General features: G+C 39.5%; 1 protein-coding gene across 1 annotated transcript in view; it reads right to left on the reverse strand.

The window, feature by feature from the left end:
• Nucleotides 1-21175: 21175 nt before the first annotated feature.
• eno4 (enolase 4) overlaps nt 21176-25526 on the reverse strand; it is a 52812-nt gene continuing 48461 nt past the window's right edge. Inside the window, 3 exon segments of the mRNA XM_072557350.1 lie at nt 21176-22022; nt 22682-22799; nt 24054-24121. Of these exon segments, the coding sequence (XP_072413451.1) occupies nt 21934-22022; nt 22682-22799; nt 24054-24121 (275 nt within the window). The 3' untranslated portion in view covers nt 21176-21933.

The raw sequence follows: 25526 nt of genomic DNA on the forward strand, positions 1-25526 counted from the left end.
TTTTGTTTTAGTTTATCAGTAACAGCATTTGCTGGGTCTTGAAGCAGTCTTTGGAAGCTACAGTACATCTCTCCCTGCTACTCTGGCTCTCTCATAGCTTTCTCTTGATATCTTTCCGCATGGACTAAGAATTGCTTGTGAGACCAACTATTTTTTTGAACTTGCCTTTTGCCAGGGGTGTGTATCAGGGATGTTACTATATTGAAATAGTTACTGTTTAGTAGTAAAACAATCTATTATTCTGTTAAGTTTTCTAGCAGAGTTGTTATTCCAATTCCTTCTTTCTTTTGTTGCACTTTAACTATAAAGAGTGTTTTGCTTCAAATCTGGTAGTTTGACCAGTCAAATTGCAATGCCTCGCACTTGCCTTTAAAGTACAAAAAAGGTCTAGGCTATCATCTAATCTGTTTTGAGCAGGTATGGTGTGGTCCATAACAATGCCAAAAATAAATTTTGCATTTCTGCAACATGGGATTTTAAAGATTATTTCATGGGATGTGAGCATTACTGGTAAGGCCAGCATCCCTAATTATCCTTGAACCCCTTCTAAGTAATTTCAGTGGACAGTTCAGAGTCAGCTACAGTATTGTGGATTTTGGATCACATGTTGGCCCCACCAGGTTTCCTTTCCTAAAATACACTCGTGATTTAACAAGAAAATACAATATTAACAACAATCAGTTATAGTTTCATAGTCACCATTTCTGAGGCTAGCTTGAAGTTAGTTTCAGTTTTTTAAGAATATAAATTCCACCATCTATCACAGTGGGATTTGAGCTCATGTCCTCAGGGCATTCGTTTAGATTATTGGTCTAGTGACATCACTACTATTCCATCATCTTCCCTAGATGCACATTTGGAGGTCAATGAATTGTACCATATGCATAATTTCTTTAGCATTTTGGTTAAATGTTGTGAATTCAAATAGTTCTTACATTGGTCTTCATGGTAGGTATTAGTAAGTACTAAATGTGGATTGACAGTGATGCCCTGAATCTCCCTTTCCTCAAGTAGCCATTCTTGTGAGGTATCAATGGGCATTCTTAGAATTATACTCCTGCACTAGATAACCCTGCCAACCCCGAAGAGCAAAGTGAAAAGAGGAAGCATTGTGATGGGCAAAAGATTATTAATGTTCCTTTTAAATAAGACAATTACTTGGGGAAAGTGATGGCTTAGTGGTATAATTGCTGGATTATTAATCCAGCTAATGTCTCGTCGACCTGGCTTCAAATGGCAGATGGTGAAATTTGAATTTAATCTTAAAAAATCTCGAATAAAGAATCTTATATTGATTGTGAAACTATTGCCAATTGTCAGAAAAACCTATCTGACTCTTTAATGTCCTTCAAAGAAGGAAATCTGCTATCCTCACCTGGTCTGGTTTAAATGTGACTCCAGACCCACAGCAAAGTGGTTGACTCTCAATTGATCTCTGAAATGGCCTAGCAAGCCATTCAGTTCAAAAGTAGCTAGGGATGGGCAATACATACTGGCCAGCCAGCAAAGCCACATTCAACGAGTGAATAAAAAACAAACTTTGGTGTGATCTCAATTTGAGATTTTAATTAACGTGAAAGAGAGCGTTTTATGTGTTTAATTTGTCCAATTTAAGCAAGCTCATGGTCTCTTGAGATGTAATGCACTGGGTTGCTGATGTGGAATCTGCACCAGCTTCTGAAATGGAATCTTTCACATTACCAGGAAAGAATATTTCTGGACGCACACACATCTGGTGGATGCAGACTACAAGCGATGTCTGGAAGAATCCTTTGGCAAACCTACTATTTGAAAGTTGCAGCAGTGGCTTATACAAGTATAGTAATATCAGCTTACCTTTTATGAGGCCAAATTATCTTATCCTACGGAAGAAGTAAGCATTCACTTTTTGAGAAAGTCCTGTTGCAGCAGTAATGACTCATACTAACTGTAGTAGAGAGATAGAAAGGGGATCATTACAAAAATAGTTTTGCATTAGTCATAGGTTAGGAATTATAATTTTTTTCTTCTCTATGCTTGATTCCTTGTTCCTTTTGTGAACAATATGTTGTGGAGATGGCATTCCCTCTTTTGTAGAAAGCAGTTATCTCAGCTTGACTCTATATTGAATGGGAGTACTCAAGTTCTCCAGCAGAGCGAGGAAATGTTTCAGTTGAAGTTCCCCGCTCCCTGTGGTGCTACTAGCCAGAAGGTTTTACCAATATATTTGTTGCTATTGCAGCACTTGGTAAACATTTGCTTTTTTGCCACTTAAGGGCGCAATTGACAGAAAGGGCCACGTGGAGATGCCTGATTAATCTGATGATCTTTTGCAATTAAAGGATTTGCTCTTTCCTTTACTACAGTGCTTTTTTTGACAGTATAGAAAGTAGGCATCACTGGGCGAAATGCCAAAAGCTAATCAAATTATTGTTTTTGAAAAGTGATTTTATTAGTATTTTTAAAATGTTAGTAGAATTTCTACGATATGCCTTAAGGTGAATTAAAGGATAGTTAAATTATGATGGTTAGAATGTGATAGGAAATAAGTACAAGCTTTCATTGTGTTCTGTGCAAGTCTTTTAATTTAAATAGATGCATCTTCATTTGGTGATAAATTATCTCCTCTGAATGGTCTGCAATTTGTATATCTTGTCTTACATCTCTGTAAATCATCTTGCATCTTCCTTCAGTCAAAAATTGAAAAGTTAAATTCTGACATATTTCTTCATAACTCTGATCTCTTACAAACAGTATTGGCCTCTTCTTTTAACAGTCTCCAGTACTTGAGAATATCATGTGATTGGTAAAAAAAGAGTTTCTTTTTTTAATTCACTTATCTATTATTTGATGTTATAGTTGGAATAAGTGAAGCTTAAGAGTAAAAATGGTAGGGTATCTCAAACCCATGTTATGTTCCTCTTGCTCAAATTGAGAGCTCAGGGACGCGGCTGATGCCTCTGACTCCTTCATGAGTAGGAAATGTGTCCAGCTGCAGCTCTGTTAGACTGCATGTACAGGGAGATCTGGGTGTTCGGGTCCATTATACTCTGAAGGTGGCAACGCAGGTCAATAGAGTGGTCAAGAAGGCATACAACATGCTTTCCTTCATCGGACTGGGTATTGAGTACAAGAGTAGGCAGGTCATGTTACAGTTGTATAGGACTTTGGTTCAGCTGCATTTGGAATACTGCATATAGTTCTGATTGCCACATTACCAAAAGAATGTAGAGTATTTGGAGAAGGCAGAAGAGGTTCACCAGAATGTTACCTGGTAGGGAGGGTGCTAGCTATGAAGAGAGGTTGAGTAGTTTAGGATTATTTTCATTAGAAAGACTAAGGTTGAGAGGGGACCTGATTGAGGTCTACAAAATCATGGATGGATAGGACAAAGCTTTTTCCCAGAGTGGGGCACTCAATTAACTAGGGGTCATGAGTTCAAGGTGAGAGGGGAAATGTTTAAGGGAGATATGCATAGAAACTTCTTTATGCAGAAGGTGGTGGGTGCCTGGAACACATTGCCAGCGGGGGTGGTAGAGGCGGGAACAATGGCATCATTTAAGATGTATCGCAACAGATACATCAATGGGCAGGAAGCAGAGGGATACAGATCCTTAGAAAATAGGTGACAGGTTTAGATAGAGGATCAGGATTGGAGCTGGCTTGGAGGGCCGAAGTGCCTGTTTCTGTGCTGTAATTTTCTTCTTTGTTCTTTGTATCTCAGAACAAGACATAGTTGAGGGCTATTAAAGTTTAGTAAGGATGCCTTTGGACTGCTTGGCTCTGTTTTTAATGTTCTTTTTGTTCGTATATATAATTTCAAGGCTTCTATAGCATATTTTCAACAGTTACACTATAATACTTCATAGCATTTTACTAGTATTTAATTAATACTACTGAATGCAGGTACTATTAATTAAAGGGCCAATCTTATAAAATTGCAACCCTGAAGAAACCACAGACAAATAACTCGCACAAAAATTATCAGGTCGTTTGATGTAGTAAAGATATACAAGATTTGAAAGCCTGCAATGTTTCAATTTAGAAAAAAAAAACCTCAGAAATTAATCCAGAGCTGCAAAGAACAAGAGGTTCTGGAAATCAAAAGTAGAAATAAAAACCTCTGAGTAAACAGCCTGTCAGTTGGCCTTAGAGAATATTCAGTTACTTTTCTAATTTAGATATCAAAACTGATGAGTATTACATTACTTTTCACAAAATATCAGAATTATTTTAGAGCTGAATTTATCTGTAGACAAAACATCTTTTGGGAAAATGCATCTGAGTTAAAAACATCTACTTTAAGCTAACCAATTCAGGGCGTCTGATTTAAACTGCCATTTCTGATGGTGTCTTTAGTTTCATGTATTTTCTGCCTTTTATGAAGCTGATGGGCTTTGTTCTACTCCAGAAAGCTTGAAGCTATTTCCATGGTCCAGGCAACAAGCCAACACTGTAGCAAGAAGGTCAATGATCTCCATTTCAGGGAAACGTCACACAATTCTCTCTGTGACCTCAAATTCACAGTATCTCTGCTTCTGCACCTAACTCTACATCAAGGGTCATGCTCTACCATCTTACTATTGCACTGAACATCTTCTCTCATTTGTTCTCATTTATCCCAACGCCTCACAGACCTAATGCTAACATTTGTGCTAGTCACTCAGTCACTCTGTCTCTCTCATTACAGGAGAAGATAGCCATAACAGAAAGAGCAAGGATGGATGGGGGATTTCTGATATCAAATTTCTTAATTCTGATAAGGAGAGAATCCTGGACCTCACAGGAGAAGACCAAGATTGCTCCTGGAGAAATGTTGAACATTCATGTCCATCCAACTGAATAAGTACCCTCTTCATTCCATTACAGAATCCACATTATCCCACCTTTCAGTATCATTCATTATATGTCACTTCTAACCATGGCAGTGATGCCTTCTCTCTCTTAGGTCATGCAGGTCCCATGGGGATGGCCATAGCTTCAGTAGACCAATGGTCTGGCCCATCAGCAAGGACTACAGAGGAAAAGAGATCTGAGGCCTCGGAGGAAGCAACAGCAAGGCTGCCTCCTGCATCATCTGACCAGTGCAAATATTGATACCTTGCTGAGAATTTCAGGAGGAGAATTCTCAAGCTACTGAGAATCTCATTGTGATAGTTCCACAGCTGGCTGATGAAGAAAAATCTCATGACACTGGGTGTTTGAGGACAGCCAGAGAACAGACACCTGCTCACCCCAGGGCAAGAGAGGACTCTGTGGAATTGGCAAACAGGGACTTCTTACATGTACAAGGAGGCACAGGAGCAGTAGGAGGTAATGGCTTTCACAGTCATGAGGCTGCAGGACTGAAGCTATGTCATAGACTCCAGTGCCTCAAACATGCAATTGCATGGTTGACTCTATGGAGGTGGTGCTGCCATAGAGACCCAGATCTCTGAGTCTGCTGGCTATGTGCACAGACTCATCATCCTCAACATTAGGCTTAGAACTGAAGACAGGAGAACCTTGAAGTAATTCCAGGTATTCTTTCCACAAAAGGAAATAGTGAAGAGCCAGGAGGCACTTAGCTGGAGGAGAAATCACACACATGTCTCTCAGAGGTCTCCTGACAAGACACTCCAGAGGTCATAGGGCCCTCCACCTCTGGCCTGTTTGCTGTCCTCTGACCTATGGAGATTCAAGCCAAGGCAAATCAATGTTCCTCAGGCCAGGAGACCCTCAGTGTGTCTGGGCCATCTACACTCCCAAGGGGTCACCCAATCAAAACTTAAGAGCTAACGAGATCCTGCTGCAGAACCTGGGACTGGACTGAAGGAAAGAACACATGGCTGTGGCCAATCCCCTTGACTTGTATAGGAGGCTGCCCTGGAATTACCACACTGGGACTCCCCACCTGCTGAATATTTCCATAGACTTTGGTGACAACTACTCCTGAAGACTTTGAGACACAGCTGCTTGTTGCACATACAGTTTATTTGCTATGTAAACTGCTGATACTTAGTGTAGATGTGAGATTGATGTAGAATGCTACCATGCAGCAAGATGTCCTCCTCCTTGATTGAAGATTGCTGACCAGCAAGGCAAGGTGCCTGGTTGTGTGATGGTAAGGCAAGGCTGGGAAACTGCAAGCTTGCAGGTAGATACTAAGTGAGTGAAGGCTCATAGAACAAGTGAGCAATCCTGGGATGCACTTTTGTCCAATATGTGAACTGGATGCCTCAACACAATGTATCCTTACAATAGCTTTTCAATGCTAGTTGTCAGTGCACCCTGAAATGTAATTCTCAATTTGTGCATGTGGACATTGACAGACATTGTGGAAGAGATTAATATGCAGTTGTTACTCTTGGAACATGCCCTGAGCTGTTGTGTGTTGACCGACACGGAGGTTCTTCATAGCCAATGGCAAGCTAATGTTGCCAGGCACCCACTCTGCCAGTACACTTCTATGTCAAGAATTCCAGTTTGTTTGCAGTGGCATTACAATTACAATTGCTGTACATCAATGAGATGAAATCAACAGTTAATAGAGTTATTAAGAAGCAATAATATGCCTGAATAGGCAACTTGCCACTGCCTAATGAAAATTTCACCTTGATGGCCAGAACTCAATTCAAAGATGCAGAGAGTTATTCATGATGTCGAGATGGGTCTCCACAGATGTCTGTACAGATGTAATTCTGCCACATTTCTTGAGATAGCTCATGTTGTTCAGGCTTCTACCAGGTTTTGCTCAAAGTGTCTTTTCATCTAAACAAAAATGAAGCAAAGGTCAATATTTTAGCTCTGAATGACAGTGAAAAAAATCAGAACACTGAGATTGGGCAGTGGACAATTCCAAGCATTTTGACTCAAAGATAAACACTAAAGAATGAAATCCAGGTTAAATCCGCTTCAGCAAAAAGCATAATCAATGAATGAAGTAGCAGCTGGAAGTCCGAAGGCACAGCATGAAATTGCTGTATGAACAGTTGTACTCTATGGATATGAGAACAGAAGAAGTTGAAATGTGGGCATGTCAGTGGATGCGCAGAATCAGCTAGATGGACAGAAGGACAAATAATAGATCACATAAGATGTTCAGAAATCAAACCAGTTGCTAAGTACAGTTGCAATGAGAAAGATAACCAAGTATCGACATTATAGATCCAACTGTCTTGGCCTGGCATCCATTAAAGGAGAAATTGAGGGTAGAAGCAGACTAGAAAGAGGAAATATTGGATGACTGAATAACATTTAGAAATGGACTGAAAGAGACGTGAAAAAAGCCAGAAAAGAAACAAGGAAATGCTAATGGTCCCACTGAGACTGTAGGGAAAACAAGCAAGGCTATTCATGCTCCATCCTCTACTTTCACTTTCACATCTGCTCGGACTATGATTGCAAGATTTCTCTCATGCACTGTTGAAGATTCATTGTCTGGTATGTGACCATTATTTTTGACTCCAGTCACTTCTGGACTCTCCGTCACTTGCACTGTTCTAAATTTCCGCTCTTGCATCTCATTCTGTTAAAATATTAAGAGTTCTCCCTGTTTGGTTACTGATGCCTTTGAACTGCTACGCTGGGACAGACTTTTCAGGATGGAAATGGTTGACAAGGTGAGTGCTTGGAGGAAACACATGAATGGGCTACTCCAGGGGTCTAGAGTGTGGTGCTGGAAAAGCATTCATTCCTGATGAAAGGCTCTTGCCCGAAATATCGATTCTTCTGCTCCTCAGATGCTGCCTGACCAGCTGTGCTTTTGCAGCACCACACTCTTGACTCTGATCTCCAGCATCTGCAGTCCTCACTTTTCTTCTACTCGAGGAGTCTGCCTTAGTCGTAACCCTGTTCAAGTTATGTGCCAATGACTGACCGCCATTGGAGGTTTATCTGTGCAGATGACATCTGTTGTGAAGTATGAACTTAGACTTTCCCTGATTAGGAAGATGCACGAAGTCTTGCTGAAACCTTCTCTCCCGGCAGGTAAAGCATTCAAATGTGCAGAAAAATTGAACTAATTGTGGTATCTTCTATAACACAAGTAATATCACACAGAACAGAAGGTAATTTGGGATTTGGCCCATGAAATAATTAATAGGAATTATATTTTACAAGCAATTTTGCAGCGAAAGTTTTACATAAATCACCCATCTCAATGTGGTTGTCAACTTGCAGTTTGGTTGAACAGACAAAATTTAAGCAACATTTTATCAAATATTGCATGGTTTCTTTAAAGTCCATTATTGAAAGAATTCAGCTGTGTTATTCAGGACCATGATATTTATATGTTTACGCATGCCTTTAAACTCACTCCAAGCAAATGTCCTTCCATTATGGGGGCGGCATGGTGGCTCAGTGGTTAGCACTGCTGCCTCACAGCCCCAGGGTTCCAGGTTCAATTCCAGCCTTGGGTGACTGTCTGTGTGAAGTTTGCACATTCTCCCTGTGTCTGTGTGGAGTTTCCTCTGGGTGCTCTGGTTTCCTGCCACAGTCCAAAAATATGCAGGTCAGGTGAATTGGCCATGCTAAATTGCCCATAGTGTTAGGTGCATTAGTCAGAGGGAAATGGGACTGGGTCGGTTACTCTTCGGAGGGTCTGTGTGGACTTGTGGGACTAAAGGACCTGTTTCCACGCTGTAGGGAATCTAATCTAAAAAAATCCTGGCTGGTGTCCATTCCATTTCTCCATGATATTGTCTATAATAATGTTTTTCTTCTCCTTTTGCATTATGGAAGAAAGACTGAATTTATTTGCCATGCTTATAACACAGAGGATGAATATATTTCTGTCCTTGTCCCATGTTTTTAGATCAACGGCTACTACTCTAAATTCCAATGCAAGATTTATAATGGGACATGCAAAAGTGTGGGCTGTATGGCTTCCTTCAGCACCATACGTATTCAATGATTTCTATAGATTTTACAATCCTCATTCATCTTTTATAAGACGCTCATATACTCCTCATCAGCTAGCCTTGCACCTTTTTGTGGATATTAAGCAAAATAGGTTGAGCAAATTGTCAATTTAATTTTTAAGACAATTTATAGCTACAGTAATTAACCTGTTCAAATAATGATGATACACCCCTCTGGAGAAGGTGGGACTTGAATCTAGGCCACTCTGGTCCAGAGATGAGAACACAAGGAGCCTAAGTCTGTGTTATTTCTCCCCTCTGATTAATCTCAGCTGATCCTGAATGATATCCTAACTGGGAAAAATAAATGTCTTATCGTGTACCACATTAGGTTCCATTTCTGCCTTTAAATTTCAGGAATTTGGAATTTAAAGCAGCCCAGAAGCAGTGTTGGCAGCAGTGTTGCTGACTGTGCCTATGTTTTAGACACCAGTGAATGTGGCCTTGCTAAAATAATGGGACATGATCTTGATATTGATCAGCTCAGGTAGAAAAGAAGACCAAGAAGACTGACCTGAAGCAGATCTGAGGGAGAGATCTGAAAGTATGTGCCTTTAAGGATTATACTCATGGATTTTGAATGGAGTAGAGCTGTAGGTGAGGATCAGACTAACTTGAGGAGATGGGCTAAAATTCCTTTTGAGGAAGATAGAGTTCTATAAAATGTTATGATATCAATGTTACTGATATGAGGGTATGTTGCTAAAAAACATAAGGAATCTGCCTTGTTCTTGTATGCCATTTATTACCTGATTTGTGGTATGTCTGGTCACAGCTTGTTTGTTTCTTCAAATTTCATGTTTTAAAGGTTTAGAATATCATTGAGAAATTTGGATTTTAAAGTAGGGGTAAAAGGTGTTTTGGTTTTGGTTTTGGTTTTAGTTCTGTGAAGGTGAATTACTTTTTTTAAAAGCTCAGAAAACAATTTGAAACAGTAAACTTCAGATATAATTTCCAAGAAATCATGAGTTAAGTTAAATGCCTTGATCAGACGCCTGTGGAGTTAATTGTTGAACATTTGCAATGCTGAGTTTTAATGACTTACACAAAAACAGATGCTCAAAGAACAGAATTAGGTTTATGTTGTGAAGAACAGTTTCATTTCAGCAGAAGGACAGGTTAATTGTAGAAATCTCCAGACTCAGACTTTTTTCTTGGTAGAAATCTGTGAGCAATTGTTGTTGATGTGATTACTTTAGACATTGCCAACATTAGAGAGCAGTAAGATGAGCTGTTATCATTCTATGCCTTCTATAATGAAAAAGTCACATTCATACTTGCATATTTTCAAAAAAAATTATGAAAGCCTGTCGCTTGCCAGAGTATACAGTAACATGGATATTGATTGTAATGAGTGCATTTAATTTTTCACATAACAAGCCCAGCATTGTCTTTGAAGGCAGCAGTGATGATTATATTTTCATTTCTTGCAGATGAATTATAGTTTAGGTCTATCATTTTCAATCAGAAATGCTAGCTGAAAGCGTTTATTAAGGCTTGTGTTGGCAATTCATCAATACCTGGATTGCTGCCATGGACTAATGCAAGCTTCCCACTGTGAGAATAGTTAGGATTTGATTCTCCAAATGTGTAACATTTTCTCCTAGCGATGACTAAGCACCATATTTACCCACAATTTATACTATAATACAAGCAAAACAAAATGTGCATTGTGCTTGAAGCATTAATGGTCTGTCAGTAATTGAGTAAATTATGCAAAAACTGAATATTCAAATAAAAAATTTATATACAGAATTTCAGTTTACCTGGCATTTTTATTTAGCTTGAATTGAATTTGTGGAAAGCATCTGTAAATTAACCATAATTTGATTGTATCAAGAACCTGAAGGCTGCTTAAACAGTGCATATTATAACTTGTGACATTCAAGCTCATAATCAAAATCTGTAACTAATAATCTATAGCTTACATATTCAGTGTATGGAAATATTTTACATCAAGAAATCATTCATCTAACAGATCCTAAAAGTTGAAAAATTATTGCTTTTTTAAAAATTGGAAATAAGATTTAGAATAGCTGTCACTCAGCAAGTATGGGTGTTTCATGCCCTGATTATACAGAATGTTGGTTATATCAGATAAACAGTTTAGTTTTGAGACATTGGACTAGATTTTGCTTGGAAAATTATTAAAATGTAAGTCAAAGAGCAATAGTGTTGAAATTCTCCAGAGTGGTTCGGCCATGTCCATTACAGTACAAGCGTCCTTTTTAATGGCCTGGTAAGTCTTAACTGTTAGATGGCAATTGGAACTGAAAATTTACTTTGATGAGTGTGCCATCTTGGTGCCTCAGATTTTGTTTTTGTAGGAGATTTAAATTAATTATTTTGATAATAGTCTAATAATTGCTTGTCAATGAATGATTTGGGATGTCATGTTGTGGTGTATGGGACGTTGGTGAGGCCACTTTTGGAGTATTTGAGCTGTGGTCACCCTGCTATAGGAAGGATATTATTAAATTGGAAAGGGTGTCCAAAAGATTGACAAGGATGTTGCTGGAACTGGAGGGTTTGAGTTATAAGAAGAGTTTGGATAGGCTGGAACATTTTTCACTGGAGCATAGGAAGTTGAGGGTAATCTTGTAGAGGTGTAGAAAATCATGAGGGACAAAGATAAGCTGAATAGCAAAGGTCTTTAAGTTGAGGTAGGGGAGTTGAAAACTCGAGGGCATAATTTTAAGGTGAGAGGAGAAAGACTTAAAAGGGACCCAAGAGGCAACTTTTTTCACATAGAGGGTGGCTTGTATGTGGAATGATCTGCTAGAGGAAGTGGTAGATGCTGATACAGTTACAATACCTTAAAGGCATTTGGACAGGTACATGAATAGGAAAGGTTTAGAGGGATACAGCCTAAATGTAGGCAAATAGGACTAGTTTAGCTTGGGAAATCTGGTCAGCATGGACTGAAGGGTCTGTTCCTGTGCTGTATAACTCTATGACTCTATAACTGCAAGTGATGAAGTAGATATTACAGTAAACCAAGTGATTTCTGTTTGTGCAGGTTGCAAACCCACAGCAGACTACCGGCCGGGAATAGTTGCAATGTAACAGATACACAGCAGTGGAGTCCATAAAGGTGAACTCTCTTCAAGGCAAGGTACTGCACACCAGTCCTGTCCTTTCCAAAATAATCAAAGTCTGTGAGAAGATTTGTAGCTCGGGTGCTCATTGTTGTGGTTCTGTTCGCCGAGCTGGGAATTTGTGTTGCAGACATTTCGTCCCCTGTCTAGGTGACATCCTCAGTGCTTGAGAGCCTCCTGTGAAGCACTTCTGTGATCTTTCCTCCGGCATTTATAGTGGTTTGAATCTGCCGCTTCCGGTTGTCAGTTCCAGCTGTCCGCTGCAGTGGTCAGTATATTGGGTCCAAGTCAATGTGCTTATTCATTGAATCTGTGGATGAGTGCCATGCCTCTAGGAATTCCCTGGCTATTCTCTGTTTGGCTTGTCCTATAATAGTAGTGTTGTCCCAGTCGAAATCATGTTGCTTGTCATCTGCGTGTGTGGCTACTAAGGATAGCTGGTCGTGTCGTTTCGTGGCTAGTTGGTGTTCATGGATGCGGATCATTAGCTGTCTTCCTGTTTGTCCTATGTAGTGTTTTGTGCAGTCCTTGCATGGGACTTTGTACACTACCTTGGTTTTGCTCATGTTGGGTATCGGGTCCTTCATTCTGGTGAGTCGTTGTCTGAGAGTGGCTGTTGGTTTGTGTGCTGTTATGAGTCCTAGTGATCGCAGTAGTCTGGCTGTCAGTTCAGAAATGCTCTTGATGTATGGTAGTGTGGCTAGTCCTTTGGGACTAGAGAGGAAGAAAAGGACAACCAACTCCCATACCTAGAAGTGATGGTACAGAGAACACCAAACGGAGAATTCACCACAAAGGTATACAGGAAAGCCACACACATAGGCCAAGTCCTAACCTATGAAAGCAACCACCCCAACACACACAAAAGAAGTTGCTTCAAGACACTATTCAAAAGGGCCACAACACACTGCAGTACACCAGAACTGCAAAAAGAGGAAGAAGAACACCTATACAATGTATTCGCCAAAAACGGATACCCGCGCAATTTCATTAACAGAAGCCTAAGGGAAAGACAACGGAATGAGGACATGCCGCAACCCAAAGGACTAGCCACACTACCATACATCAAGAGCATTTCTGAACTGACAGCCAGACTACTGCGATCACTAGGACTCATAACAGCCACTCTCAGACAACGACTCACCAGAACGAAGGACCCGATACCCAGCATGATCAAAACCAATATAGTGTACAAAATCCCATGCAAGGACTGCATAAAACACTACATAGGACAAACAGGAAGACAGCTAATGATCCGCATCCATGAACACCAACTAGCCACGAAACGACACGACCAGCTATCCTTAGTAGCCACACACGCAGATGACAAGCAACATGAATTCGACTGGGACGACACTACTATTATAGGACAAGCCAAACAGAGAACAGCCAGGGAATTCCTAGAGGCATGGCACTCAACCACAGATTCAATCAATAAGCACATCGACCTGGACTCAATATACCGACCACTGCAGCGGACAGCTGGAACTGACAACCGGAAGCAACAGATTCAAACCACTATAAATGCCGGAGGAAAGATCACAGAAGCGCTTCACAGGAGGCTCCCAAGCACTGAGGATGTCACCTAGACAGGGGACGAAACGTCTGCAACACAAATTCCCAGCTCGGCGAACAGAACCACAACAACTTTCCAAAATAAGTTTAACTACTTACAAGTGAATTTATTAATTTCTCTAATGTATAGGTAATTTGTTGATACATCCATATCTCATGATGGTGACTTTGAAGGTGCTGTTAACAACTACAGTCACCTGTGATAATATTAGTCACTCCTACTTGTGTTGTCAGGTTTTTCTTTCATGGACTATAGTTACTGTTCCTGAATTTTTTTAAATCCTGGATCCTGACAGCCATATTCATCACTGACTTACCTATTGTCAACTTGCTTTGAGTTGTTCAAATCTTGTTGACAATAACTGTTCATTCCTTAACAGCTTCTAGCACACTCGAAGCTTCTTGTTTTGCACCCTATATTCTTATAATTCCATCACAGTTTCAATCTTCTGTTGGTCTAATATATTTCCTCTTTGTTAACCTGCTGGATTAGTGGTGCTGGAAGAGCACAGCAGTTCAGACAGCATCCAACGAGCAGCGAAATCCAGTATCTGCAGTTATTGTTTTTACCTGCTCCAACACTGTCCAGCCTCTTGATTCTTTTAATTTCATTGAACCCTAGACCTCTTTCACTTGCTGCTTTAGTGGTTGTTTGTTTTTTTTCTATGTCCTGCTTGAGTTATTTCACTCAAGCATCGTAACTGAATAGACCATCTCATGAATGTAATAAAAATAAAAAGTGCTGGAGAGGGACAGCAGGATCTATGGCGAGAGAAACAGAGTTAACTTTTCAAGTCTGAAATGACTCTTCTTCAGGACTAAAAAGGGATGGGAAATGGTGATATTTATGCTGCTAACAGAGGTGGAGTGAATAGAACAAATTACAAGAGTGCCCAGAATAAAAGACAAACAGTTGTAAATGGTGGTGAAGGAGAGGTTGAGATGTAAAGTGAGTGTAAATGCAGATATGAAATGGAGAAAATGGCTCCACACTGCACAAAAAAAAGTCAATAAGTCCACAATCATGACACAGTCATGAGGAGGGGGGAAATGTAAGAAAAGTGGATGGCAGAAGTCATACTATTAAGGTGTAGAATTCAATATTGAATTCCAGACCTTAATAGTATGACTTCTGCCATCCAATATTGAATTCCAGAGGCTCTAAAATGCCTAAATAGAATATAAAGCATTGTTCCTCCAGCTTGAGTTGTACTTTGTTGGGACACCGTACTAGACCCAGGACTGAAATGTTAGCAAGCAATCAGAAGACTGGGGTCATTCCTACAGAGAAAGCAGAGTTATTCTGCAAAGGGATTATGCAGTCTGCATTTGATCTTGCCAATGTAAAGGAGATCACGTTGTGAGCAGTGAGTACAGTAGACTAGATTGAAAGAAGTACAAGTATTTACGGCAAGATATTATTTAATAGGAGGTAATTCAGAGAAGGTTCACCAGGATAATCCTGGGAATGGCGGGATTGTCTTATGAGCAAAAACTAAACAGGTTGAGACTTTACTGACTGGAATGTAGAATGAGAGGTGATCTCATTGAAATGCAAAGGAGTCTTAAGGGGCATGACAGACTAAATGATTAGATTAGATTAGATTAGATTACTTACAGTGTGGAAACAGGCCCTTCGGCCCAACAAGTCCTCACCGACCCGCCAAAGCACAACCCACCCAGACCCATTCCCCTACGTTTACCCCTTCACCTAACACTATGGGCAATTTAGCATGGCCAATCCACCTAACCTGCACATTTTTTGGACTGTGGGAGAAAACCAGAGCACCCTGAGGAAACACACGCAGACACGGGGAGAATGTGCAAACTCCACACAGTTAGTCACCTGAGGCAGAAATTGAACCCGGGTCTCTGGCGCTGTGAGGCAACAGTGCTAACCACTATGCCACCGTGCCATCCAATGCTGAGAAAAAATTCTCTCTCCCTTCATGGGAGAATCTAGGACCAGATGGTATTGGCCCAAAATCAAGGGGTGCCAATTTAAGAATGAGATGTGGAGAAATTTCTTTTCTCAGAGGGTTGTGAGTCTTCAGTGCGTGTTACCACAAAGATCCATGGAGGCAGAATCCTTCTGTATGTTTAAGGCTGAGGTAGATAGAGTCTTAATCATTAGGAAGATCCATGGTTATGGGGAAAATGTGGGAGGGTAGATGTGATGAATGTTGGATTATCTATGATCCTTCTGAATGGCAGTACAGGCTTGAGAGGCCAGAGAACCCCTGTACCTATTTCTTATGGTCTTAAGTAAAATGTTGCTTTATCTAAAGGAATGTTTAGAACTTTGGACAGTGAGAGGGAGGAGATGAAAAAGTAAGTGTTACACCTTCCCATGCAATCACAGAAGGTATATAGAGAGCATGAAGAGTTTCTTAGAGCCATGGAAAAGTGGATGAGTGTGTCACAGAGGGAACAGCCCCTGCAGAATGCTGACAATGTAAAGGAGATGTGTTTGATTGATTACATTAGATTTCCTACAGTATAGAAACAGGCCCTTCGGCCCCACAAGCCCATAATGACCCTCTGAAGAGTAACCCACCCAGGCCCATTCCCCTTTCCTATATTTACCCCTGACTAATGCACTTAACACTGTGGGCAATTTAGCATGGCCAATTCACCTGACCTGCACATCTTTGGATTGTGGGATGAAACCAGAGCACCCGGAGGAAATCCACGCAGACACAGGGAGAATGTGCAAACTCCACACAGACAGTTGCCCGAGGCAGGAATCAAACCCGCATCCCTGACGCTATGAGGCAGCAGTGCTAACCACTGAGCCACCACCATTTGGTGGTGGATCTTGCTGGAGGTGATAGAAATTATGGAGGTTGATCCTTTGAATGTGGAGACTGGTGGGGTGAAAAGTAAGACCAAGGGCAATCCAAACATTTAGGGAGGGAGGGGAGTGTCATGAGTGATTTGCATTTTCATGTTGGTGTGTTGTGCATCTCTACCTGTTTTTGCAGGTCTGGCAATTTCTCCAGTTTTGACCTTAATTCAACATTTTTATAGCTGCTCCTGAGCCTGATCTGTTTTATGATGTGAGTTGTTCAAGATCTTCCTATAAACTGGCAAACTTTTCACTGGATTGATGGTACAAAGCTTACAGTTCATCCAGTGTCCTTTCTTTATCTTCCAGTTCTTCATGAATCTTTGTGATCTGAAAGGACTTCTGACGTAAACATTTCTTCATCTCAGAGACGGTATTCTCTGAGCTAGTCGTTTAATACTTTTCTCTTGAACGTTCATTTTTCTCTTCACAAGGGAGATCTGAAATCTTAGTTCTACTCCTTAAGCAAAAATAATATTCTAATCTTCTTTCATATTCAGTCCTGCAAAGGTTTCTTGCACAGTCTGCTGCAGTTCCTATTGGGTCTATGAAGTTTCACTGAATCCATGCATTAGGATTAATGCAAGGTTGCAGCATACTGGTACACCTGCAATTGCTGGTCCAGCAGTATCTGTGATGTCAAGCATCTGTATTATCCAGATAGATTAATTGCACTTGCACTTCAGCACCATTGATGCTGCACTTGGAATTGGCGAACCCATTGAATTGAATGCCGTACGTTTTACATTCCTAGATTTTGTCGAGGCTTCATATGTATGTGGGTATGTTATTTTTTAGAATTTGCTGGGGTAGGATTTTGGCAGTTGCCTCTATTGTCAGTCTGATGTAATAGTGAACAGTCGCCAGTTTTCTGAAGATAGATAATTTGAACTTTTGCAAAAACTTTGGATGGTTTGATGTAATTGATGGGTTTCCACGAGATTGACAGCGTGAAACATGTGTACATCACTTTTTTTCATCCTCACATTAGAATCTGGTTTGCTCATTTTCTCTATATGTTTCTGGCAAGATACGATATGATAGCTGGAAGATATTCCTCACATGCAATCTATTCGGGTGAGTGCATGGCTCTTTGTAGCTGCATCAGTCTTTACCCCAGTGCACTATCTCTGTCAATGGCTATTTTTGCCTCCTGCCTTGCAAAATTGATTGAGAGCTGAATATTTCCTTGGTGTTTGCAGAAGGCCACACCTTCCATGTCTTTTATTTGAGTATTCTAGTATGCACTGCTAAGGTTGTACTATGACCTTTAAACTTTGTTTAACACATCTTTTCATACTTGCATCCATTCTTTAGTAGCTCATTTGTCATGATAAATCTAGCAAATCCTTCTAGATAGCTTTCAAGGAAGTGGATGTGATCACTAATTCATGCATTCTGTTTGCTAACTGCCTACCTGAAAAAAAATCACATAATGGGCCTTTTTCTGTGAATCGGCTTGCAAAGTTGTCCATGGATTCTATAGGTTTCTGAATAAAACACGTGAATTCTCATTGATGAATACAGAAGTTTAATCTCTCTGACCTGGTCTTCTAAAGTGCGCCACACCTTTTGGGAACCTTTTAGTTCTACAGCTGTTAATTATGAAATATTTAATTTACATAGATCGTCATTCCCATTGTTCAACCTATTGTAATGGCTTACTTTTCTGAATTGGAGAGTCACATTTGGAAACCTTAGCTCTGAATTCTGTTTACACCTTTAAGTTCTGTTAAGAGGTGTAACATATCCCAATTTAAAGTAGGGAATTTTGTGGACATTCTGATCATGTGCCTTTGACCTTTCCTTGTTATCAATTTGAATCATAGCCTGATCACTTGCTTTTCTCAAGTGAGCTAACTGGGCCTCTTGATGGAGATTTGTGTGCTGACTGTAAAAAAAACAGAGACATTGAGAGTTGTCTCATATATTTTAGCATAATTTATGACTATTGACTTTGTGTGTTTTCTATAGCTTAACTTGCTTACTGACTATTCAAGCATGAAAGGCGTCCTCAGCATGATTGTTTCCATCACAATTCACCATGTCAAGTTAATAATGGTTTAATGGTCCATCATTGATCAGGGTTAGATTAACTCCAGTGGTAACAGTGGCAGGTGCAGGCTCATATAGATGTTTTGGGTGGATACCTGGGGATATATGAAGCGTATGGAGTTTGCTGGAAGAGGATTTGTAGGTTCAGGGGCTCACCGACACACAGAAGTGGAGACTGGAAATGACTGAGTGAGGAGCACTCACTGTTGCCTTCTATTGTGCTGAGATTTGAAAGTACGTAATGGCTACAAGCACAGTCAGACTGGGTGGTAAATGATGTGATTTGTGAAGTAGGGGCTGTAGAACCCAGCGATGGTAGGTCCTTTAAAGGCAAAGAATATTACACACAGCCCCATGCACTATGTAGGAAACAGACTTGCGGGGACCCGAAGTCCTAGCAATCATAATTCATTATGGATCTTACAACATATAGAACTGCAGCAGTTCAAGAACAGAACAGAATTGAATCTGAATTTATTGTCACTTTTAAAAGTTTTTAAGTTGCTATACAATGGCAACTCAGAATAGGCAAAAAATACTGGCCCAGCCCGTGAAGCCCACATCCCATCATTATATTTTAAAAAAACTGCCCCCTCACCAGACATTGCTAACTAACTCATTCACACCAATACTTTTGGATATCAACACTGGAAAAGAATAGATATTGTAGGACAAGGGCCAAAGGTATCAGCAAGACTCATTGCAGCTTTAAGTCTTGTTCGTCTTGTCTCTCACCACAGCCATGGATCCATGGTATGTGAAGTAATGTCTTTTGCTAGAACAATGGAGTTTGTACATTCTCTCCATGTCTATCTCTCCACTGGGTGCTCTCGTTTCCTCCCACAATCTAAAGATGTTGTAGGTTAGGTGGATTGGCCATGGTAAATTGCACCATAGTGTTCAGAGAAATGCAGGCTAGGTGGGTTAGCCATGGTAAATGCAGGTTTATGGGGATAGAGTGTTGGGCTGAATATTCTTCAGAGGGTCGATGCAGACTCAATGGGCCGAATGGTCTCTTTCTGCACTGTAGGGATTCTATGAATTACATTTGGAGTTCTAGAGAGAGCCAAACAACCAGACATAAGATCAAAGTATTACATCTCACTGGGGTACCACTCTGGAAATGAAGCCTTGTCATTCCTGGAGTCATCACAATGTTAAGGATTTTATAAAAGTGAACAAAAGTTCCCAATTTACTGTCTCTTTGACCCATGTTTCTGTACTTAATGAGAATGTCTTTATTACAAATAGATTTTCGCTACAGGTAAGCAACTTTGAATCCTCAATAAATAACTCTACAGGTTATAAACCTCCCTAAGAGACACACATAAGCACAGCAATACATGGGTGTCAAGGGCAGCATTCTCACTAATTTTTTTCCTGGCTGTGCAGGTCCCTGAGGCCATTGGACGGCAGTGACTTCTGAAACTGGAAATCAATGCCGCAAATATATGAAAACACCAATTGCAATGCATGGAACAAAAGAGCAACTGCATGTATGTACAACCATGCAGCTTAGAGGGAATGTTGGTTATAGATGGCAAAGGAAGACTTGGAAAGCATTCACTGCCCACAGAGCTCACCAAAATAATCTTTCTTGCTTCTTAGGCCTTGCTGCTCCTCCACCTTCATTCTCCAGGGACTTTCATCTGCTAGCAGGAGGAAAAGACCGACTGGTTCGTATTTACAGTGTCGTAACTTATTGTTTAAGAGTCACAACTTATAGTAACTGAGGAGGAAAATAAATTAGCTTTCTTCAAGCTCGAGTTTTTCTTTAAACTGCAGAGAGAGAGAGAGAGAGAGAGAGAGAGAAAAGAGATACTGCCTCCCCTTTTGGAGATCTGATGCCTTCTGATTGAAATATTCATAACTACAAGTTGCTGAGCTGCCTGAAGCCAATTACATCATTGTTGGGAGGTAGAAGGCCTTTTCATTGACAATGGGTTACTATTCTCCAGACCAATCAGCTACATGATGCCAGCTAAACCTCCATTATATGCATACTATGGTTCAAGCTTGTCTGCAACTAGACATTTCCCCGCTGCTTGAACAAACAGCAGTGTAAACGATGTCCACAATGGTGACAGGTAATTTCCTTTTAAAAAGTGCTGCAATCCATTCCTCGTTTATTGTTCTTTGTTTCAAATAGTCCTTTTCTCATTTCAGTCCAAAATCAAAAATACAGAAGAATAAAAAAGGTATGCTTTACAAAAGTATTTCGAATTAAAAAGTGCCAACTAATGTGCATTGTATTGTCACACCACCCCATCCCTAAACCTACATATCTTAGTATACTTCATGGTTCTGTAGCTGGAGTGCAGTCTGCTCAGCAGTGGAGTCCATTGGTCCTGGTCATTTGGTCAGGTGAGTCAGAGAGCTCCTGTGTCTTGACACCTCAGAAATATAGAAGGACTTCTTGCCAGATGTAAGTTGACGGTCCTCAGCATGAGGAGTGGAGCAAGTTATAGTCACAACACTTCTTGACACACTGCTGACAGCCAGCAAAGCAGAAGCCATTTAAAAGAGATGACAGTAATAAATTTGTGGGCTGTCCATTTCATCTGAAGATGACTTGCATCATGAATGTTAGTTCTGGTATTAGAATTTTCCAATCTGGGAAAGATTAAGATCAAAAGTAAACCTTAGGGTGCTAAGAGTCATTTTGGACTGATTTGGGGAAAATTGAATGTCTGCCGATAGATAAAATATAATTTGTGAAGTCTTTTATTTTCTGTTGGTTACAAGTTCTGTTTTGTGATTTAAAGTACAAGTTGTCTGCAAAAAATATATTTAGTCAACAGTGCTTTTCATGCAGTATTACAGTAAAAATCTTAAATGTTGAAGCCTTCTTCTGTTGTCCTCACAACTACTGGAAATTTGAGTTGTTTTCTTAAAGTTATCATCGTCTGGAATGGGGGAGGCAAAAATCTTAACACAATGGATGGTAAATATAACATCTACAGCAGTCCAGTTTTCTATTTGATTAGAGATACAATGTGCAAAAAGACACAATACTACCTTCCAGAGATGGTCTCCATTAATGTATTTAAGAGTCAAATTAAGGCTGATATCAGAGTTCTATATTTATTTCTTCATCAATGCTCATCTAAAAATAATCTGCTTCAAAATGAAAGGGGTAGTTAAACTGTGCTCTGAAGTTTATGAAAAGTAACAAATACAAACATTTTCAACTTTAAACAAATTTCACATTTTCATAAATACATTCATGCATCAATGTTGAGTTCTGATCAGGAGAATGTCTATCATAAGAAAATACAGTCTAATAGAAATGTTAGTCATAAAATCAGCTCAATTAGTTTATACAATTTCATCAACAGTCATCTTCCTTTACATACATTTATATTTTCTTGGGAGGTTTTTCTTCAAAAGTATCAGAATTTCTTTTCCATTATGAAGTTAAACAATGCTTTGAAATTATGCAACTTGTGTTTGGAACTCTAAATAGAGCACCTGAAGTCTAATCTATTTGCTCAGATCCTGGCCTTACTGAGTTAGGATCATGCTCCTCTTCACTTATGACAGGAAATTGATGCTCAGCTGCCTGACCTATAGAAAATGAAAGCTAAACTTAAGGAGGGCATTAAGCAGAGTCATACTTTGAAGGTTCTTGTTTTTCACGGTTAAGCAACATAAAAGTATTATCTATAAAGTCAAACAAATCAAAGCCTATTCTAGTTCAGTCAAATTTTCCAAAGTGCATTTTTAAAAACTAGCTCATAAAATGAATTGTTACAAACTTGGATGATTATTTAATATGCTACAATTTGCACTGACTCTTGCTTTTGCAGTATTTAAATAAATATTAGTTTATTCTGAACACTTCAATTGGAAACATATGAAGCATACAACATTTACAGCTGTATCAGTGCAGAAAAAACAATTATAATAATGCTGGCCTTCAAATGAGAGAGCTATTATTTATGTGAAAGTACTATATTTAGTAATACAATAATAAAATAAACCTGGATATAGTCTGCTGATTGAAGCATATTGGTATTTTTGTGTGCATCCAGGACCATTAAGTTGTCAGTTACATGGACCAATGCAGATTTTGCCAGATGCTTTCTTTTCTTTTGGACAGAGTGTGATTTGCTGACTCGCAGGATTCTCATTCCCTTTAGCTGCACAATTTCTGTCACTCCTCCCATAATCTTTGTCTCCCATTCTTTGCAAACTGAAAAGAAATAAAATGAAGCTGCTCATACCCAATGCTCCCCTCTGAGCCAATTCTTCCTCTATAGCCAGCAGACGGTTGTATTTTGCCACCCGCTCTCCGTGACATAGACCTCCCAGTTTGATGAACCTGGCCCCCAGACCAACAGCCTAAAGGAATGAAAACAGACAAATGTTTTTAGTTGGAAACTTTATGAAACAGAAGCATACAAAAGCTAATTAATGATTGGAGATTTGTTTTAAATTGTGGTCAGTTGTTTGTAAAAAAGAGAGGGGAATCCATTTTACAGACATTTTTGTTAAAAAAAAATCAAAATATAAATTAAGTAGATATACTTGGTTGCCAGATTATTTACTAAAAAGCACACTGAGCTGAAACAACAGGAAAATTATCTATTAATCTAGCTGATTCTGTTAAAAAATGCATTTGGAAGTTATTGAAGAACATCTTAAGTGTTTTCTTATTTCCAAATCATTTTATTGAAATTTGGCAAAATCTAAACCCAAGTACATTTATAATTAATTAAACTACTACTTAACTTCAATTCAGCTGTTAGAACAAAAGTTCCCATAATGTGTTTAAAGACCATTCATGTGCACCATTTGTTTATTTTTAAATGTAAATGCTTCAACCACCATTTTGCATCTCGACTCTGCCAGAATGCCATGGAAAGCTCATCATTTTTTCCACACTGTCTCCATTCAGTTTGATGCAACAAGTGAATCTGACAGATTTAAAATTGCTAAAATCAAGCTATTTGGACAACAAAGCCAAGACTTTTTTCCCCACAAATTTGCATAGCTACAAAACAGTGCAATATTATCAGTTACCTGGACTTAAGCAGAAGCTGGAAACTTTCAATCTTAAAATCTAAAGAACAGTTATAATTTGTCAAAATAACCTTTTTCTTTGCAAAATTAGAGTCCCAGACTATTTTAGCATAAAGCCCTACATCATTAGTGCTGGACAGAAATTTAGTTCACAAAATGCACACCGCAAAAGGGACTTCGTTCGGAGGAAAAAGAAGTGATTCAGTAAGAATTGAATTTGACATAACTGTTTTGTCCTTTTACACTCAATCCTCTTCGGTCACTGATTAGAAATAGATCAGAATTTTCAGAAATGAACAATATTCTTTACTAATGTTTGAAAGCTACATGAAAATGAGACGAGAAAATACAAGAGTGAAATAGTCTTGTATTCTGAGATGCTAGGTCATATAACTTTTATAACAACAGCAGTTGCAGACAGAACTAGTGTTCTGTTGAAGAGTCACCAGACTGAAAATGTTAACGCTTTTCTTTCCACAGATGCTGTGAGATCGGCTGAGTTTCACTAGCAATTCCTGTTTTTGTTGCAGATCTCCAGCATCGCAGTTCTTTGTTTTATTCTGTATCACTCACAATGTCTGCAATGCTGTCATCCAAGGTCTCTGCTTCTGTCAGGCTTGGTATAAATCTGCAATCTTGGGCTGGGCAATTGGGAAAAAAAAGTTCAGTATTAATCTGTATTTCATATCCTGCCAAATATTTGGCTTTCCATCAATTCATTATCTTAAACAAAACAGTATTTCAAAGAAAATATATCTAAAGTTCAATATCCAAATAAATTGCCTAATGGCCATCAATTTCACAAAGACATTATGTTTATATTGAGTGTATTGAAATGGATAACAAACGGGTTGGTAAAGAGGAAATAAACAGTTGGGATTAACTAGTGGGGTGCCACAGGAATCCTGCTAAGACCCTAACTATTCACAATATATATTAATGATTTGGAAGAGGGAATAAAATGTAACATCTCAAAATTTGCAGATGATACCAAGTTGGGTAGGAGGGTAAACTATGACGAGGATCAGAGATCCTTCACCATGATCTGGACAGGTTGGGTCAGTAGGCAAATCAATGGCAGATGCTGTATAATGTGGATAAATGCAAGGTTCGAGGTTATTCACTTTGGAAGTAAAAAACAAGGAGGTAGATTATTACCTGAATGGCTGTAAACTGGGAGATGGGAGTGTGCAGCTGGACCTGGATATCCCTGTGCACCAGTCACTGAAGGTAAGCATGCAGGTGCAGCAGGTGGTAAAGAAGGCAGTGTGTTGCCCTTCATTGCAAGAGGTTTTGAGTACAGGAGCATAGATGTGGTGTTGCAGTTATACAGGGCCTTGGTGAGGCTACAGCTAGAATATTGTATGCAGCTTTGGTCTCCTTTTCTGAGGAAGGATGTTCTTGCTCTCGAGGGAGTGCAGCAAAAGTTTACCAGGCTATTTCTGGGGATGGTGGGACTGACGAATGAAGAGAGATTGACTAGGTTAGGATTGTTTTCACTGGAATTCAGATGAATGAACTCGTTAAAATTCTAACAGGACTAGTCAGGGTTGATGCAGGAAGAATGTCCCCATGATTGGTGTGTCAAGAAACAGGGGTCACAGTCTGAGAATCTGGGATGGACGATTTTGGACTGAGATGAGGAGACATTTCTTCACCCAAAGTGTGGTGAGCTTGTGGAATTCATTACCACAGGAAGTAGTTGATGCCACAACATTGAATGTATTCAAGAGGCAGCTAGATATAGAACGTGGGGTGAATGGGATCAAAGGTTATGGGGAGAAAGCAGGATTAGGATGTTGAATTAGACAATCAGCCATGATTGTGATGAGTGGAGAAGGAGGCTCGAAGGGCCGAATGGCCTCCTCTTATTCCTATGTTTCAATGTTAATAGTTATACACATGTATCTAAAATCTATGACTTATTGAAATTTTCTCTCATATGTTATCAATTATAAATGAAGCAAAATCAGTAAAACAAACTACACAACTGGTAGAAACCCAACCTATTCCATGATTTTTTTTTAAAAACAATCCTATTCATGA

This window comes from Chiloscyllium punctatum, chromosome 38, assembly GCF_047496795.1.
Source record: "Chiloscyllium punctatum isolate Juve2018m chromosome 38, sChiPun1.3, whole genome shotgun sequence".
NCBI lineage: Eukaryota > Metazoa > Chordata > Chondrichthyes > Orectolobiformes > Hemiscylliidae > Chiloscyllium > Chiloscyllium punctatum.